This window comes from Ammospiza nelsoni, chromosome 1, assembly GCF_027579445.1.
Source record: "Ammospiza nelsoni isolate bAmmNel1 chromosome 1, bAmmNel1.pri, whole genome shotgun sequence".
Taxonomy (NCBI): Eukaryota; Metazoa; Chordata; class Aves; order Passeriformes; family Passerellidae; genus Ammospiza; species Ammospiza nelsoni.
Genome location: NC_080633.1, coordinates 25,565,162 through 25,583,380, shown reverse-complemented (window position 1 = coordinate 25,583,380; position 18,219 = coordinate 25,565,162). Strand labels below are relative to the sequence as shown.

At 40.3% G+C, this 18,219-nt stretch overlaps 1 protein-coding gene across 9 annotated transcripts in view; it reads right to left on the bottom strand.

The window, feature by feature from the left end:
* The window catches only part of DYNC1I1 (dynein cytoplasmic 1 intermediate chain 1), a 186,548-nt gene that overhangs the window by 60,766 nt on the left and 107,563 nt on the right, over positions 1-18,219 (bottom strand). For all 9 annotated transcript variants that reach the window (XM_059482963.1, XM_059482994.1, XM_059482986.1 and 6 more), the window contains 3 exons: positions 13,589-13,751; positions 12,344-12,443; positions 7,588-7,713 (listed from right to left, as the gene is read on the bottom strand). In XM_059482963.1, the coding sequence (XP_059338946.1) occupies positions 7,588-7,713; positions 12,344-12,443; positions 13,589-13,751 (389 nt within the window). The remainder of the gene's footprint in view (positions 1-7,587; positions 7,714-12,343; positions 12,444-13,588; positions 13,752-18,219) is intronic.

Here is an 18,219-nt window from a genome sequence, read left to right as displayed (position 1 = left end):
ACACAGTTCTGAAATAATTCAGAATGTTAACTACTAATAGGGGAACTACACCCACCTTTTGTAATAGCAGTCATTTCACAGACTGACATGGCTACAATTATTTTGTTATACAAATTGGCTTGTTGGGTGTGTCACTCTTCAGGGGTCTGTACAAGGCAGCAAGAGATCCAAGTCATCCTGGAAAAATCAACTTACAAAGGGTTTGTAAAGATACAGTTAAAACCCAAGGGAAGGTATGCAACTTCGTGACACCCCTTTAGTCTAAATAATGATGTTTGTTTGCTCTCTGACCTTGCCTGGAAGAAGGTTTCCTTCTCCCACTCTTGATAAAAAATATAATGATTTGAGTTTTGTGGAAATTAATCAGGTTTAAGAGATTTTAGGACTGAAAGGTGAAGGGCTATGTAGAAAACATGGCATACTTGGTTTTGAAGTGCAGGTGTTAGTGGATTCCATGCTAACAGCTGTGGCACTTCAGCAGTAAAGCAGGACTGGTGATTTTGGGACTGGCTAAGACATTGTGGCACCTGAGCCAGAATATACATTTTCACATTTTCAGTGCCTTTTCTGTCCTCCCCCAATTTAAATGATTTGACAGGAGACAGGAGACCATGGGGTCCTCTTTGTTCCCCTCTACAAATCTGCCGCATGCAGGTCTCTTCTCTCACCTAAGACATTAAAATAATTTCCAAGTACTACACTTAGCCTTCAGATGTGTGAGTTAACTTCTGCTGACTTACACACAATCTCCTCACAAGTATTGGGGCACTAATCTTAGGCCAAATTATAGATATTTCTAATCAACAAAGGCTAGAAGAGGTGTAGCCTCCAATGGGAGGAGCAAAAAACCACAAGTGGTATCAGCTGAGGACAGAGGGAAGAATCCAAAACCAAAGCCTAAGAGACAAGATGTGGGCTCTTGCTTACTGACATTTTCATGACACAAACTGTGCTCTGTATTTCCACATTCCAAACAGAAACATGGCAGAGGACAGAAATTTTGAAACAGGAACAGAGTAAGTATGTCCTTCTATCACAAGCTGTAGCTGAAACTCTTCTTCTCCCCCGGTCCTATAGTTAGAACTTCCCCCAAAATGTAATTCAAAATGGCACAACTATGCATCTGCATTAATTATTACAGTGAGCAGATAACCATGCAGGCACAAATGTATGAGCAACAGTGTCCCAAAGAAAAGGCAGAGCTTACACAGCTCCACCAAGATCATCCTACCGATGATGCACAGCAGGAAACAAAACTGAAATGAAGAGAAAATAGCACCTTTATCTCTGAAGAAGCCCCCCCTTGGTATGATTGGCAACATTTGGGTCTGTGTTACAAAAGTCAGCGATGAATTTGGGAGCCTGGGTGCTGAGGTATTCCCACTGCGACAGCTGTCTCAGTATCTTCACAGGCAGACAGTCAGAGGCCCAATTAGCAGTGAACTACTATGAAAAAAGGAGGAATCTGATTCATGTTTAGGATCATAGGGTCATGGGGAAATTCAGGCTGGAAAAAACTTTCTCTTCCAAAGAAGGGATTTGTGGTTTTTTTGGGAAAATTTGCAGTCAGCTCAGAACCATATGCCTTCTTTGACATTTGCAGCCCTTTAAAGACTGATCACAGGTACCCTCTCTCACAAGAAACTGAGTAATTAGGTAAGTCAGCTTTGGAATTGGACATGCTGGATTTTTGGATTGATTTTACTTGGGAAAGTTTGTGAAGCTTAGAGAGAGTTCCGGGTCTTTCATTTCTTGTACGTCTCTGAAGACCTGAATCAAATCTTTGCTTGAAACTTAGTGCTTACAAGGTGAGGAAGTTTTTGTGGAAAAGCACCAATATAACTAGAAGAGAAAATTTTCTTCATTTTTTAAGTGTTCCAACCATACTTTATGGACTTTCCTAAATTTCTTGTAGTATTTCTTTTCTTTAGAAGCTCTGGAGGGACTGAGCTCTAGTCTGGCTGCCGCAGAGAAGGAAAGTCAAGGACAAGAGGAAAAGGAGGATATTAGTCATTCAGGCTTTTACCTCAGCCTGTTCCACTCACAAGTCTTGTGGATTTGGGCACCCAGCACCTTTAGAAGGCAGGCTGCTGGAGCAAAAGGCACATCTGAAGGAATTTATGTTGATTTTGAAAGAGCAGACAACAACAAAGAAACCAGATCAGGAAAAAAATAAGGCAACTCTGGCCAATATCAGCCACTAAATATAGCCTTTCACTTCCCTCAATGCATCTAATTCTAAGATATGCATTTATGACTCCATCTATTTAGTTGAAAAGGGAAAGACCACACCAGGATAAGCAATGAAGAGTGGTCAAACACATAACTTAATGGCAGTGTATGGAAGCCACTACAAAAAAGCTAGGGGGGAATGAAACATTTTGTGGTGCAGCTGAGTAGCTGATTTCTGTACCCAATCCACCAATATTTTCCAAGCATGGACATCTTTTCTTGAAATTAAAATAGAAAACACAAATCCCCTTTCCCACAAAAAACCTGACAGTTTAGTAAAAAGATGGAACTAACCAAGTAAATCTGACTGCATATCATTTTAGGAAAAGGACAGAAATAGCTGCAGCTATTGAAAGTGATATACTGCTGAAATATTTTTGTGATTATACTAAAAGTTGATCTGACTCCTTGAAAGAACTCTTAAATGGTTACTGCTTCCTCAAATAAAAACTATTTCATATGTGCTCTCCTGCTTTAATAAGACACTGACTGTAGTTGCTTCTAAGTGTCAGATCTGTACTTCTGGCTGCCCTTTTCAGACATTTGGAAAAGACATAGCTGACAAAGAGGAAATTAGAAGATCAGGAACTAATCCACAATAAATCAAAAGACCATCAATGCAGTAATATTTTGTTTCTGTTATGATTAGATTGTGTGTAGTAAAACAGAATTCTTTACTTCCCAGTAACAGTGCAGAGTCCTCCAAATCAGAAAGTAACATTCAATTTGGTTTATTTGCACAAAACTAATATCTTTAGCTGTCTTCCTCGTCCATCCCTCCTCTCCTGAAATGATAGGTGTTTGAGGCTGAGATCCAGATACCTCAACCAACTTTAATAACCCCTCTTAAGTTCCAGAAGAAAGGAAATGGTTTGTAATACCCTCAAGTCCCTTAGGTAACAGATTATTTCTTTTCCTAGTGACTTCTGTCTCTGCAGTTCAGCTCTAACCCAAAAGCTATGAGATCTGATAGAAGAGCAGTGCTGTACACATGCTGATAGGCCCTGCTGAAAGAAGGGGTATAAAGCTCAGACCATTATCTGCTAGCCCATCTACTGCAAACTCTGAGTTCTCATTTGCCTCACTTGTCCAGATATGTTGCTGCAAAGTTTCAGATACTTCTTCAGGTCATTCTGACTTAGAAAGCTTAGATCAGACCACCATGAAACAGAAACAACATCAGGGGCAGAGATGATGAATAGTACAAATAATCCTCATAATTAATGGGTAATGCAGATTTTTATTTGTATGTTCAAGGAAAAAACACATAAAGAACATAAAAGCACTTTCTGAAAAAGACACAAATATGGAGAAACATGGTTGGTGCTATTCTATCAATCAATGGTACAGGAGGGAATGTTCACATACAAGGCCAGCCCTGTGCATTGCAGAAATCAATATAGGATTGAGCACATGTGGAGTCAGATCATCAATAAATGAGATACTACTTTTGTTTTTGTGACCCCCACCTAAACACAAACCAGCAGTAGCTGAGAGAAGCAATGTGAACCACTGCTTAAAATTGTCCCAACTAAACCAAGGGAGACTCAATGTGATTTCCATGTTGTTCCTGGAATTCATTCCATCTCTGGATACTGCCAAACCAACCCAACTAGGGTTGACTCATCTGCATGGTTTCGTAAAGTACTTCTGAAAGGCATGTGTCTTGCCTTTGGAATGCTCTGGATCACACCAAGAGTATGCGATGCTCCAGCATGGGGGTAGAGGACATCCCTGACTCTTCCTACAAAGATATTCCCAGTCTGCACTCTGCAGTATTAACTGCATGCTCAATTTATTTCTCACTACCTGAGGAAAGCACTGAGCATTCATTCCTTTGGCAAATGATATCATCCTCCCATTCCGGTTTTGCTTCTGAGACGGCAAATTTTGCTTGCATAGAAAAACAAATGAACAAATTGCCCAATCCCTCATTCTTCCCTGTTTTCCTATTTCTAACATTGTGGTAAAGAAATGTTTGATGAGCTGCAGAGGAAAAAATCTGGGACTCACAGCTAAAATACTGTCAGCACATAAAGCAGAAATATAAAAACCCAAAGAAGGGCAAAAATAAAACACATAGAAGAAAAAACCCAATTCCATGGGAGGTAAGAGTAGAAGCCATCAGGACTATTTTAGAAAGCATCTGATAGAGCGCATGGCAGTACACATGAATTAATGAGTATGTATGTCTACTTAGCTAATTGTAACTTTTCCTTTAATGAGTGTTAACTAAAATTGAACCCAGTATTTGTAGCACAACACATTGTAGAGCTATGAAATTTACTACTACTTGAATTATATTAATGAGACAACAACTTAAAATAACTTTAAATTGGGTAAGAATTTCATATTTACAGAATACAGCACCCCTCACATTTCAGGAGTGAAATCAAATGTTTTGCTGACTGGAGTTAGGCAAAAACATCATTGCCAGTAGATTTTTACATCATGGTCTGTCATGGCTGAACTTTAGCTGAAGCCCCTTGGTTCTGGCAACTTTCAGCATTTCACATTCTCCTATCTAAGATTAAAAACAGTCTCAGAAAGAGGTAAAGAACATAAAGAAATTCCATGGTACACATCTAGATAATATATCAGGAAAGACAGGAAAAGATTAAGGGTTCTAACTTCAAGTATTTACCAAATGTCCACAATTGGTATCTGAAGTTTTCCCTGCTGCAACTCCAGCCAGCTCTTTAGCTGTCCAGAGATGCCTCACAGATCTATCTCTATTGATGTTAGCAGAACTCCTGAGTGAAATTTCTTAGAAGTTTCTCAGAAATGCCTTCATAAACCCATTTATTGATTTGGCTTCTCAGAAGTGGCTCACAAAACCTCATAGACAGTCACACCTGAAATGAGTTTCTACTTCCTTGTGTCTTGCTCTCTGAGCCCCAAAAATTGAAAGGCAAATGTGTATTAGTCAGCATCTTGTAGTATTTATTGAGACCACTTTTTCTAGAAAGTCATTGGGAAGGAAAATAGAGGGCTATTGGGGAAATACACTGTGTTTCCCCAACAAATTTCCACAGTGCTATAAAAAGTACTGGATTTGGCCTTTCTGGGCAACCCAGCTATAACAGTAAGGTGTGTGTTCATCTCTAGTTGTTGGGCTGGACTGTTGTAAAGTCATTTATTTGATGAAACAAAATTGGGCCTATCTCTCAGAAGGCCTAGAGAAATAACAGAATCGGGAGTGAATAAGGGAATGTTTCTCTAGCAAAATGGTAATATAAATTATATGGGGTTTACTAATTATACAGTTTCCACTAACAGAATAACATGATGATCTATAGAACTGAAATCCAGAGCATAAGCTAAGATGCTTTTCTTACTTTCCATCTGAGTCAGTTACAACAAAACCTGTGTTCAAGAGACCAAGTTGCATACTTTTTGCTTCCCCATTTAATCCCATGTGGGTTTCCCCATCTGATTTGAAGATAAGCAGAAGATACTCCACATCAAAAGCCCTATAATGATGGTTCAAAGACAGATCCAACTCATAATGAATTTATAATGCAAATAATCTATGGTCAGTTTGAAAGGAAAATAAATATTTCCCATGGGCAGAACTGATATTCTTTAGCTGAAAGAGAGTGAATCCAGGATACATGTGCAAGCACAGTGTCATATATGTCTCTCAATTCACAGGTTTCAAGATTCCAGTTCTAAAAGGGAGCACATCCAACAATGTGAGGATTAGACAGAAGCTCAACCATGCCAAATCCCTGGCCACCACTTACTTTGCCCTACATGTGTTTTTCTAGTGAAGAGTGTGGCCTGTCTCATTGCTTTCAATGCAGTAAGTCATACCTCTTTTGTTTAAGTGTATCTAGACAGAACTTTAATGGAACAAATTGTTATGTCTTTAGTCAATCTTCCTCTGTCTGCACAGGAGGGATACCCTGAATCTGGTCATTATCTTGCAAAATAAATCTAGTTTAAGGATTATCCTTCCTAGAAATGTTATATCTTCTCTTGGAAGTTTTGTTCAAACCATTAAGCTGCCTGTGTATCATAGAAGAATCTGAACATGGGATCTGAGCTAAGACCTTAAGCAGTCTGAAAGGTCAGTGCCAATTTGGCATTGGCTGCCAAATATGATACCCAGGAAAACACAAGTCCTCTTTCAAAGGTAATAGACACACACACACACACACACACACACACACACACACACACACATATACATACATATTTATGTATATAAATCTGTATAGCATATTTGCCGGCCTAAACTCCTTGTGAAGTTGTTTTTCAATATAGCAAATTAGAAAAATATGCCCAGAATTAAAGGTTACTTAATCGGGTTGAAGCAGCAACTTCAATTCCAGCAACTCCCTCCCACTATGTTACATCTGATAATGTACCCAAGTCCAAACATAAACTTAGTTCAAAAAGATGTTTGGTTCTCAAATGTAAAATGACACTTAGCTTACACAATTAGCCAGGTAATACATATCCTTCCAAGAGAAGCAATTTTTACCACAGAATTATCTGCGTTTTACTAATCTCTGATTGTTAAGTTTTACTTGCTGAAACTTTTCCATATGGCTTTTTGAATATCACTGTCCTGTATTTAATTACCACAGAGGGATATTAATGAAGAGGTTTGAAATTTGGCCCAAGCCCTGTTCCACAGTTTGGACAGTTTAATGGAGATAGAGGCAGTGAGCTGAACAGTGCTGTCAATAGAGGCTGTGCCATTTCACACATAAAAGCACTGGCAAAAGAGGAACAAACAGACACACAGAAATAAAACACTTAACTATTTTTGAATTGTCCATAAACTTCTAAGCCAGCATAATTTTAAAGTAGCACTGAGTGAAGTGAAACACTACTTTGCTGACTTAAAGGACAGTCAAACTGACTGACCTAAAGGAATTGGTGGAGTAGTTCTTGAAATCGACACCATTTTGATTAGGCTGGAAGACAGACACATGTCCAAAAATGCAAAGTTTACTACCCAATTTTAAAGGCAAAACATGATATTGAGCAGAACCAAGGCAAGGGTGGGCAGCTTGAGTGCAGAGGATGCGAGGAAGTTAACGTGGGTGGGAAAGCATGTGTTACTGCCTGCATGAGGAAGTGGTACACCACAGTTACTTCATAAGTGCGAGGGATTTATGAACTAAATCTCCTAGGGACTGTTTTAAATAGACAAAGAATGACATGCAGCTCTGAAAGGCTTTTGTTTGAGAAGGCTGGTTGCCTTCCAAAAACACTGGACTGTCACTTTTACTAAATATGACTATTTTTAACCTTAACGTTTTCATGTAATCAGTGGGGAGATGCACCATGTAGTAAATTATTTTGTCTAAAGCATAAAATCAATGTCTTCCTCTGCCTTACCTGACAATGGAACACATATTCTGGTGTAGTTTTCTTGAACTTCATGTTCCACACCAAGGCTACCCCATCAGGCTCATGTGGAGCATCTTCATTATTGTTATAAGATGCAACCATCAATTCGGGGTACTAGAAAGGAAAAGAAAATACAAGTAAAATAACATGGATAATGAAAAGCCTACACAAAATCATATAAGACAGAAATAATCTACAGTAAATGTGCAATATCTGGTTTTAATTAAAATAAATGCTAGTTCAATCATATTATTCTGCTTCATTTTGGTTTTACAATTTACTCATCCCTAACGTCCTTAAAGCCCCTGATACTTGCTCTCTATCAGTTATTCTAAAATATCACAAAGGCAATGTTATTTTCTGCAGGTAATTCTTAAGAAAAGACAACTAGCAAAATATTTATAAAGGGAATGAAAAGGAAGGAGGAAGAAAAATTTGAAAGCTTGAATAATTTTAATATATTTGCTCAACATGTCTTCAGGGACAAACTGCTGTCTTAATTGACTGATAATAAAACACTATGACCATAGGGTTGACTAGCTTTTATTCTGAAATTCACTTTTTTTTCCAGCATTCCTGAAAACTATTCTTTCTTATTTCATTATGCACTCTTATTCACTTATGCACAGAATCAACTTGAAAGCTCTTCTTGATGATTCAAATGGCAAACAAAACATTTTCTTCACAGAAGCTCAATTTTGCAAGATGCTGAGGTCATCTTGTAAAGCACAGGGTGACCTTGAATTCCCCTGACTCAGTAGGATTGATGCAATAAGCACTCTAAAAACACAGCCACACTTTTTTGTATACCCATTATCCCCTGTTGTATAGAAGTAGATATGCAGCACCCATAATCATTTGCTTTGTTTATATATACCTATCTATATATACATAATATTATAAATGAAAAATCAGAATTTCACACTATCTTGATGACCTTGCATCATTTTAAAACACTGTAAGAAGTAATAATTTACCCACAAAACATCAATCACTTTCTGTCTACGTAGTAACTCCCAGTTGTTCACTCTCACATGTTTGACACTAGGCACCTCTGCTAACCTCTGTCCTTCCCTCTGAGTATTTAGAGGGGTAAGGCAGTGGAGATGATGGCATGTCCAGAGAAAAGCATGTGGCTTCTGCAGACCAACAAGTCAGCAGCTCAAGTTGTGCAAGACCTACACTCTCCTCTTGTAAATTAGAAATGCTTTCCCTCAAAATTTCTCAGTATCTGCAAATTATTGTCACTTTTTGTCTTTCCCAGGTAGATTCCTACCAAACCATCCACCACTTTACAGGAGAACAGTGCAGCTGGTAGGAAGCAGGACAAAGAAACTCTCTTTTGGGAGTTGTGAATTTGGTCCAAAGGCACTTTAACAGTTAATAAAACCCCAAACCACCAGCCTTCCTATCATTATTATTGGGGTCTGAACGTCTCTGCTCTCAAAATCCATTTGGAGGAAATAATGCACACAGCTGTAACTTCTGCCACCAGCAGCTGTTGCTTCCCACATTCTGTACACTTCCATGGATAATGGATCACAGAGCTGATGATTTTCCTACTCAAGCTCATTGCTCTGAGTGAGCCTGGACCCATGTGTGGAGGAATTAGCAATGACACATGGACACCACAGCCTGGCCCTTTCCCATTTTAAGGAAACTCTGACTAGATTATACCTACATCCCTCCAGACCCTGACTGCTGGCACAGCTTGTAAGGACAATTTAGCACCCAATTCACTTGCATGGAATTTAAAGGAAGCAGTAGACCAATCAGTACCTCATCAAGACCCAAGGGGCACTTGAAGGTGAATTAATCCCACACCTGAGATGCCACCTCTCTGGACACAGTAGTGCCAGCCTTGCCCTCAACTGCTCTCATTCATCTCACCCCTCTCCTCTCTCACTCCTGCAACAGAGCTTACAACCACTTCTGAACAGCAAACTCAGCTTCTCCTTTGAACCTTTTCATCCCACACTGGCCCATGGACAAGTAAACAGAGTGTGCAGCAGGCTCTTGACAGGGCATCACGCTGTGGCTGAGCAGGTTGGGGACCATTCACGTGAGTGCCTGAGCCTGCAGCCACGCAGGGGCAGAAACACGGGCAGGCAGAAGCAATAAGCCCTCCTGCCAGCATGACTACAGCCAGCTAGCGTGTGTGGCCAGGCACCAATTTTGAAGCACTATGGGGCTGGTTCATGCTCCTGGGAAGTTTAGTGGGCATGGTTGGCAGCACATCTGGCCATAAACAGACACTGACTCAAATCTTTCTGGTCTATTGTCAGGTTTTGCAATCAGATTATGTATTTGACTGGAAACACAGTTTAAAGTTCAAGCAGATGCTGGGGTCATACCTAGATGAGACTTTTTGACTCTTAAAAAAACAGAGCTGAGTGCGGTACCCTAAATCCTCTCTGGCACAACAAACTCCAATGCCCCACTCAAGCTACTTCCATTTACACAGTTTCAGTCCTCACCGGGTGCCCAGATGTCCTGCAAATGAAAGCAACATAGAAATGGTGCTGTGCAAAACCTCCTTCGAGGCTGCTGCCTGAGGGTCCAGAAAGACATATCATTATCTCTGAGACCATGATTTTCTTGGCTTTAAGTTAGCTCCCATGGACAGAGTAAGGTGCTATCATTCTTCATGTTTAGTCTCAGTCAATTGGGCCTTTCCCTGAGATCCCTAAGCACCTAAGCCATTTTCCTGTTGCTCTGTGAAAGAATCAAGGGGCTAGAGGGTTAACTTGAATGATATGAATGATCCCACATGTTTGAGACTGTATTCTACATGTGACTGGGAACAGAGTAACTTGTTTAATCAATGCATCAATGTCCTTTGTTTGATTAAGCTTCTATTTGCCTCCAGGCTGTTTCGCAGCAGCAGTTTTATCGCAGAAAATTGAGCAATGTGTTCTGCAGTTCCCATGATTATTCAAGTTATTCTTTGGCACAGTGGACACTGCCATGTCCTGGAGCATGTGTGAGCAGCAGAGCTAGTGGTTAGGTGAAATACCTCTGTCTGGCTCCAGCCCTTGTCTCATGCATACCACTCAAAGCAGGAAGGAGAGGAGGCAACTCCACACTCCCAAGCTACTGTAGGGCAGCATGCAGAAGCCCCCCACATAGAGAAGCCCCTGCTGGGGTGCCAGGGAGCTGAGCATGAGGAGTTAACAAAGAGGAAGGCAGGAGGGGCCACCCTGGAACAAAGAGGTGGGAAGCAGAACATGCCTTCAAGCCCCAGGGGCTGAACAATTACATTTGGCAGTGCTCTTCTGAGGCGGCTTTTTTTCTTGCTGCCCTGGGAATACAGTAAGAGCTGCCTGTTAGGAAAATATCAGATAAGAATTCCATGTAATTTCCAGCCCCTGAACAAGTGAACAACCTAAGATAAGTGTTTCCTCAGGCTTATATTTGATTTCTGTGGAAATCCATATGTGCTTAAAGGCCACCCACATCACAATAGTGCATACCTGTTGCTAGGCTGATATTTTGTATGAAAGCAAAGGTATAAATCCTTCATTTCACACGTGGAGTGCAAGCTGGCTATTACAAGAAGCTTCTCTGCAACTGGCTGTTGTGCACCACCCAGATGTGCTCAGCCTAGCAGCTGTGCTCACTGGGACCCCCTGATTCTTCTCCTCTCTGCAGCCTCCTGTGCAGGCAGCTGCCACCTTGCCTGGGAAGTGCCCAGAGGGATGGAAGCAGCTGTGTGGCCATTTCAAGGGAAAAGAGAGAAGCATGGATGGAAGTCCCCGTGCTTCTTATCCCGTGGCATGCCTGAGACTGGGTTTGTGCTTGCAGTTGTGAACTCAATGTCCTCTTGGAGCAGTTTTGTTAAATGTGTATGGTGGATTTAGGAGCAGAGTCTCCTTGGTTCTCTCCCCAAGGAGACCACATGCTTTTCTCCAGGCCAGAACCTAGGAAGAGGCTAACAATGATGAAACAGGACAAGGGGAGCTGGAGTAAAACTGGAACCAAATTCATTTAACAGGACCTGTGATGATGTCTGATAATCCCAGCTCTCAAAACAGAGTAACTAATTAAACTGGTTTCTGCACTTTGCTAATGTGATTGCATTGGTTTTGGAGAGCTTAAGCGAGTCTACCATCATTTTTATTTTCCAATGACAATGCTTTGCATGCAGAGAAACTGGGTACATTCCAGGCATGCTGCCTTAGCATGACCCAGAGCAGCTGCAGCCTCCTCTTCCATCACTTGAAGAGAGGATCCAGCAGTTTTTGAAGGACCTATTTTCAATCTTTTTAAATTGTTCAGATACTTTGACGTTTTAAATTTTAGTATATTAGAAAAATTAATTTTATTTCTCACCTTTTCTAAAGATTTCATGTACTACTATGTATACATATTATATGTAGTAAATTAATTTTAGTTAGTTTAATTTTAAACCTTTTGTCCTAAAAAAAAAATATCCATTTTTGGATGAAGTAGTGAAAGGGGGAGGAAAAGTAAAGACTTAATCTTGGTAGGTTTGTTAACCTAGGGTTTTAACACAATATCCTGATTTTGAAGACCAAGTAACATATACAAAAAAAAGACAGCTTCTATATCATCCACCACTCTTCTTCACAGAGAAAAGTGCTTTCACTCATACAAGGCCTTGCTGTTTTCTCAAAAATAACATCCTGTTCTGCATAAAGAAGAGCAAACAGAGGCTGCCCATAAGTTTTATAGGGAGAAGTGGAAGTGATATGGAAACACATCTCCCAGCTCCACATCTTACCTGAAGAGACCAATCCATGCAGGTGACGACACGATGCTTTGACCAGTGCTCATCATAGAACTGCCGGTTAAAGGAGAGGTTGGCTCCTGCTTGAACATCTCTGTGTGAATTCAAACAAAGTGACAGATTTTCAGGTATCAGGGTTCAAATGCTGTGAAAAGCAGTGCAAAAGTTTTTGACTGCTTCTCAGATCTCTGCTCAGCCTGGGGGAGTCTGCCACCTTGATTTAATTTCTCTCACTGACTGTCTGGCTGAAAATGATGCAACAAGGAACAAATTTTAGGTCTGTTTCACAAAACCACATTTTTAAATTTCTCACTGCCTGCCTGACTCTTCTGGGTCACCCTGGACCATCTCTGCCCTCTTTTTCTCCCAGGATGAACCTGGCCCTGGCATTCAGCTCCCACTTTTATGAACCTTCACCTCCAAGCTACAACCAAACCTCTCTTACTTTTGACTCCTAAAATGTTAAAGGTACAGCACCATCTCCCAGAGATGGAGACAGCAGATGCTCTGTGACACTGTGAGGACAGGCTGAAGCTCAGTACTGGTCCAACAGTGCCACACTGATGCACTCAGCTGGTCCATAGGGATGCTGTTCTGGGTTAGCCTCCAGTAACTTCCATGCAATACAGCTACTGATTTGCCATGAGGCTTCAGCAGATACACAGCTGCTGCAAACTAAATATTTCTTCTCCAACTAACAAGTTTTACTGCTTTGCTCCCATATCAAATGCTGAAAACAAAACTTGTCACTTCTCGTCTTAGCTGTTGAGATTGCAAACGATTTGGAAGATCATTTTCATCCCCACAATGCATGGTAAAGTGGGATCCATTACAGACCTGAGGCAGTAGTAGAATATAAACAACACTAGTTTGAATTTGTGAAAATATCATAAGCACACACACGTACACTGCTGGAATGTATACATTTACATGTACATGTGTATTTACCTCTTTCAGTTATTTTACCAGAATTTTGAATTTCATCCCAAAATGAAACAAAAAATTAAACCAGCTAAGTAATACATCAAATTAAAAAACCTGCCGAAACCCAGATCAGTAAATCACAAACCTATTTTAAAATATTATTTTAGATGACAAAGTGACCCAGGCCTTCACTGAGAGATTTTAGGCTTTTCTTAACAATAAAAATATTAATTTTTTAAATTAAGGCTTCCTGTTATTAGAATTGTCTTTATAAAACTTATTTTACAGAAGCAAAAAAAAAACCCCCAAACTGACCCATCTTTCTCTTCTACATCTCTGCCACTATAGTCAAAGAAGATGTCAGAATCTTCAGCCAAAGCTCGCTCAATTACACGTATTGTGCGGTCAAAAAATATCAGGAATTCTTCTGAATGGAGAACTTGTTGCTTTTCTTCTTCTGTCAGTTCTCTAGGAGGAGCTTGGAAAATGAAAAGATGTAGTTAGGAGTATGACATTTCACCCCTTCCCCAATGAATCAACATCTTCAGTGGGTTTCCTTTGACATGAAAGCTTGCCGTAGCCATGTCAGGAGAAAAATCAAAGCTTTACTCTTAAAATCATGACTAAGAAGTTTTTAATATGTCTAAACATACTTCTGTATATTACCAGAATATACATAGCCTTTACATAGAAGAGAGCCTGTATCTTATGTATTTATTATTCTGAAATGGAAAATACTTAAACCCCCCAAATTAAATAAACTCAGCGTTCCTATTTCAGGAAATGGCCGTGACTGACGTTTAGGCAATACCTAACTGGAAAAAGCAGAACACTTATGCAACAGAGGAGCTGTCAGAGGAGCTGAAGATAAAATAATCTTCTTAACTTATACCACAGTTCTTTATATTAAAAGGTCTCACATAATCTCTCCCTTCAATTCTTCCAATTTCTACTTGGTGTCACTGATAAATTCTGTCTTTGCTTCAGAGCTTCTGCAAAGTAATGAAGTGAATAACCAAAGATATTCTCTGAGGCAGCAAAATTGAAAGCAACCAGCCAAACAGCAGTTTATTTAAGGCAGTGTTATTCCCTGCTAAGACCCAGAGCAACAAATGTCACCAAGCCATGGGCAAAGCTGCCCTGGGAGGGGTAGGGGCTGTCTTGGGCAGCAGTAAGAATAGCATGTCTCCCCCAAGATGAAGCTGCTTCTTTGCATATACACAGAGTTGCTAAACCTTTACTTCAAATATTTACAGTTTGGCCCTACATTTGAAAAATACTGTCTTTAAAGGACACACCAGTGCAACATCTCCATCAGTTTAATGACTTGTTGGCAAATTATAACTCACATGTGAGCATCAGAGGAAATGAAAGTTGGGATGCTGCTGTTACTACAGTAAAAAATTCTGTTCTCAATTGCACTATCAGGGTCATATTGATATTCTGGGAATATTGTATATTGATTATGTATTTTCCTACAAGTGCTTTTGAATCATCATTATAGCTATATTTCAAAATTACTTGTATTTCAAGAAATGACAGTATCTTTACAGTTACCCTAAATCAACCTTGCAACTAGCCTAAATTCCCAGCATAGAAAGCTCTGTTGGCAGAGAATTTTGTTCCAAATTTATAATTAGGAACACAAACAACATATCATAAACAGATTTACTGCAAAACTACAGAGACTCCTACGTAAGAGTTTAACAGGAGATCAAAGGTCTCCTGCATTTAGCTTTAGACTACAGATTTGAGGTGTTTACCTGTAAAAATGACCTTGCAGTCTCCATAGGCCATATTGGATTAAAAACTGGCAGCCAAAAAAGGGAATTGAGAGAACACCCACCATACAGCAAAGTTTAACTCCCAGCCCTGTCATACATATCTCAGTGTTTAATTAAACAATGAGTGACACACTTTCAAGCTACAGCTCAAAATGATTTTTCAGTTTCTGTGCCATGCCACACAGCTTCTTTCAGTGATCAGGCAGATGTGGCCCTTGCTCTCCAACTGATTTTCCTGTGCTTCATTGGATTCCTGCACTCCAGTGCCCAGCTGGATGGGGCACGATGCCACCCCCATCCCTCGGGGCAGGAACGGGTGGAAGGGCACAGCAGCAGGCAGGAGGAGTGACGTGATCATCACTCCTGCAGTACCCCCTGTTTTCAGCATCCCTGCTCTCAGAGGTGCTGTGGCTGGGAGAGGTTGCTTTCACCATGATTTTTCTCAAGTGGTCAAAGCGTTAGCTGTGAAAGACAAAATCCCTGCACTACACCTGAGCTAAACAGAGGGCAGGAAAAATGCAAAAGGTGGAGGAGCAATTTGGCCCTCAGGAGACAGAGCAGCTAAAAAGTTACAAACTTTAGCCTTTGATGATCTCCCATGGCCTTGGCCCTATGTCTCCTACCAGCAGGTTAGTGGTCCCTGTGGAGCTCCACACATCCAGAGAATATTTGCATCCCCTCACATGGTGCCCCTGCATAGCAGAGTGACAATTTCCAAGGCAGGAGCACAATTTGCCCCTGAGTGCTTTACACAGAAGCAATGCATGTGAAAGAAAAGACTAGCAAGAAGAACAGCCTGACCTATTGCAGCATCCACTGCTGAACAGTAATTGGCACTGAGGGAACTCATCTGGCAAGGAAGCCTGTAATGAGGCAATATCCCATCGTCACCACTAAAGCATTGCTTTCCCTGAATCAAAGACAACAAGCATGACAATGCAGCAAAATGGCATAAAGAGGGGGAAAACAACTGCAAAGGCAACTGGAAAACTCGTGGTAAACTGCTGCAAATGGTAAAAATTATTTGCTAAATCAAATCCTCTCTACAGCTTGGAAATATAAATTTATTACTCGGCCATTTGCTGGCTATAACTGCAAAGAAAATACAACCCAAAATCAATAGAAAGGGAAAAGGCAAAAAATAAACAACTTGGGAGCTGTGGAGTGCTCACAGGCAGTGGAGAAACAGATGATTGTAGTTCTACCTCAGCAAAATCTCCCTTGCAGTTAGCAATGGTCTGTGGGAGGCCAGCAGTCTATTAAACCATCAGGAACACCTTGGCTAAAGTTTTTAGGGCATAAATCAGCTTACCTCATTCATCTGACTGACACACCAGATGCCCCCTGGCAATTTTAAGCTTCATATTTTAGCCTTATTTTCTTCTTTCATTCGGCTGCCTCTGAAGTTTTATTTGGGGCAATCTCTTCTCACAAGAATGTTATCATTACTTTTTCCAGTGTAAAACATTGCTATAACTACTGTAAATATATGAAGTATAAGCAAAAAACCCAAACAGACAGCCTTGTTCTTTCAAGTATGGAGGTTTTCTAACCATTTATCTTTCAGAGACATTCCCATTTTCTCCTTGTTCCTTCTCGCTCTCTGTCCATTACCTCAAATAAAATAAAAAGAACCTATGTAATTTTCTGCAATTTTTCTTCCGATCTGGGAGCTTGCAGTGACTTTGATCTCAGCTTTCAAGAAACACAGGCTCTCTTTAAGGAAAACTGAGAAACATAAGTAGTTGATCAAAGTGTGTTTTGTTTTGTTTTGTTTTGTCACAGAGACCTATGTGATGTGACAATATCTCCAGAAATTCCCTGTAAGAATACAGCATTTGTCTTAAAGTATCTGTTCTCCCTGGCATAAACCCCAAACCAACCACATCTAACCTTCTGTGCTGAACAAAGCCCAGTGCAGTGTGTATGTTACCACCACTAAAAGCTACGTGCCTGTTGCCTGGAGTGCCATGAAAACTCCTGCAAAGAAAGCTCCACAGTCTGCTTTTGCTTCGACACCACAGCTTCCTAGAGAACTGCTGTGCCTGTGCTGTGACCCCACCTGAAGGAGCTGGACCCGTCTGTGGCCCTGCCCAGCTCATGCAGGAGGATCTGGGGTGCAGCCACCCAGTCCTGCCTGGCAGGAGCCCTGGGTGTCCCGTCTGTCCCTGAGCCCACGGAGACAAGGATGGGACCCCACAGCAGCAGCAGCCTGCTCTGCAAGGGGCTGGGCTGGGCTGTCACCCACAGCTGCCAAAGAGGCCCTGTGTCCATGCTAATGTGCAATACTGTACAAAACAAAATGGAATTTACATTTAAAATTAAATTGCCGTGCAGAGTAATATATGCACAGAGGGCACCACAGGGAAAGAAATTGTGAGGTGTATCTGTAATGAAAAAGAGTATATACTTGTGCTTGAACAGGAAGGTCTAGAATATGAAACAATAGTTGAACATGATGTGAAAACAACCAATTTAATCAAGACTTATTTACAAAAATAGGAATATTTTATCATTTCATGTGACTTAAGATAATCCTCAGAAATACCATATTTCACATCAGGTTCTTTGTCCATAAATTTCTTTGGGCAAAACAGAAAAAAACAAAAAAATTATATTAAAACATCTTCTTGAATTTTAGGAACAAAGATAAAATTGCTGCAGACTTGTTCTTATTCAGCAGAAGCATGTTTGTAGTAAATACAACATAAATAGTTGGGATAACAGTTCAGGAACAAATTTAGAAATATTCAAGTAGCAGAATTTGAGTCTTCTCTCAAGGGAGTTAAAAAAACATTAAAAAATAAAACAAAACAAAAAAACCCCATCCCACATTTAAATAAATATAACAAAGATTCTCCTGGAATCTCAGCAATTCTAAAAACCTGATAAGAGAAATGAAAATTAGGTCCATTAAAGGAAAAAGAAAAAAAACCAAACAAACAAACGAAAAGAAAAAGACCAAAAGGTAAGTGAATGAAAGAAAGGGCAAGCTAATAAAAACAGTAAAGCAGGAAGCAGCCTTGTTATCAACCCAGACATATAATGAGAGACAGAAGGAGATTATTAAAACCCCTTTAAGAACTGTATTATTTCTTTCAGCATCTATTTAAATCCATGTAAACTTTAGATGTGCTGACAATGGAGGATGGCTGAAAGGCA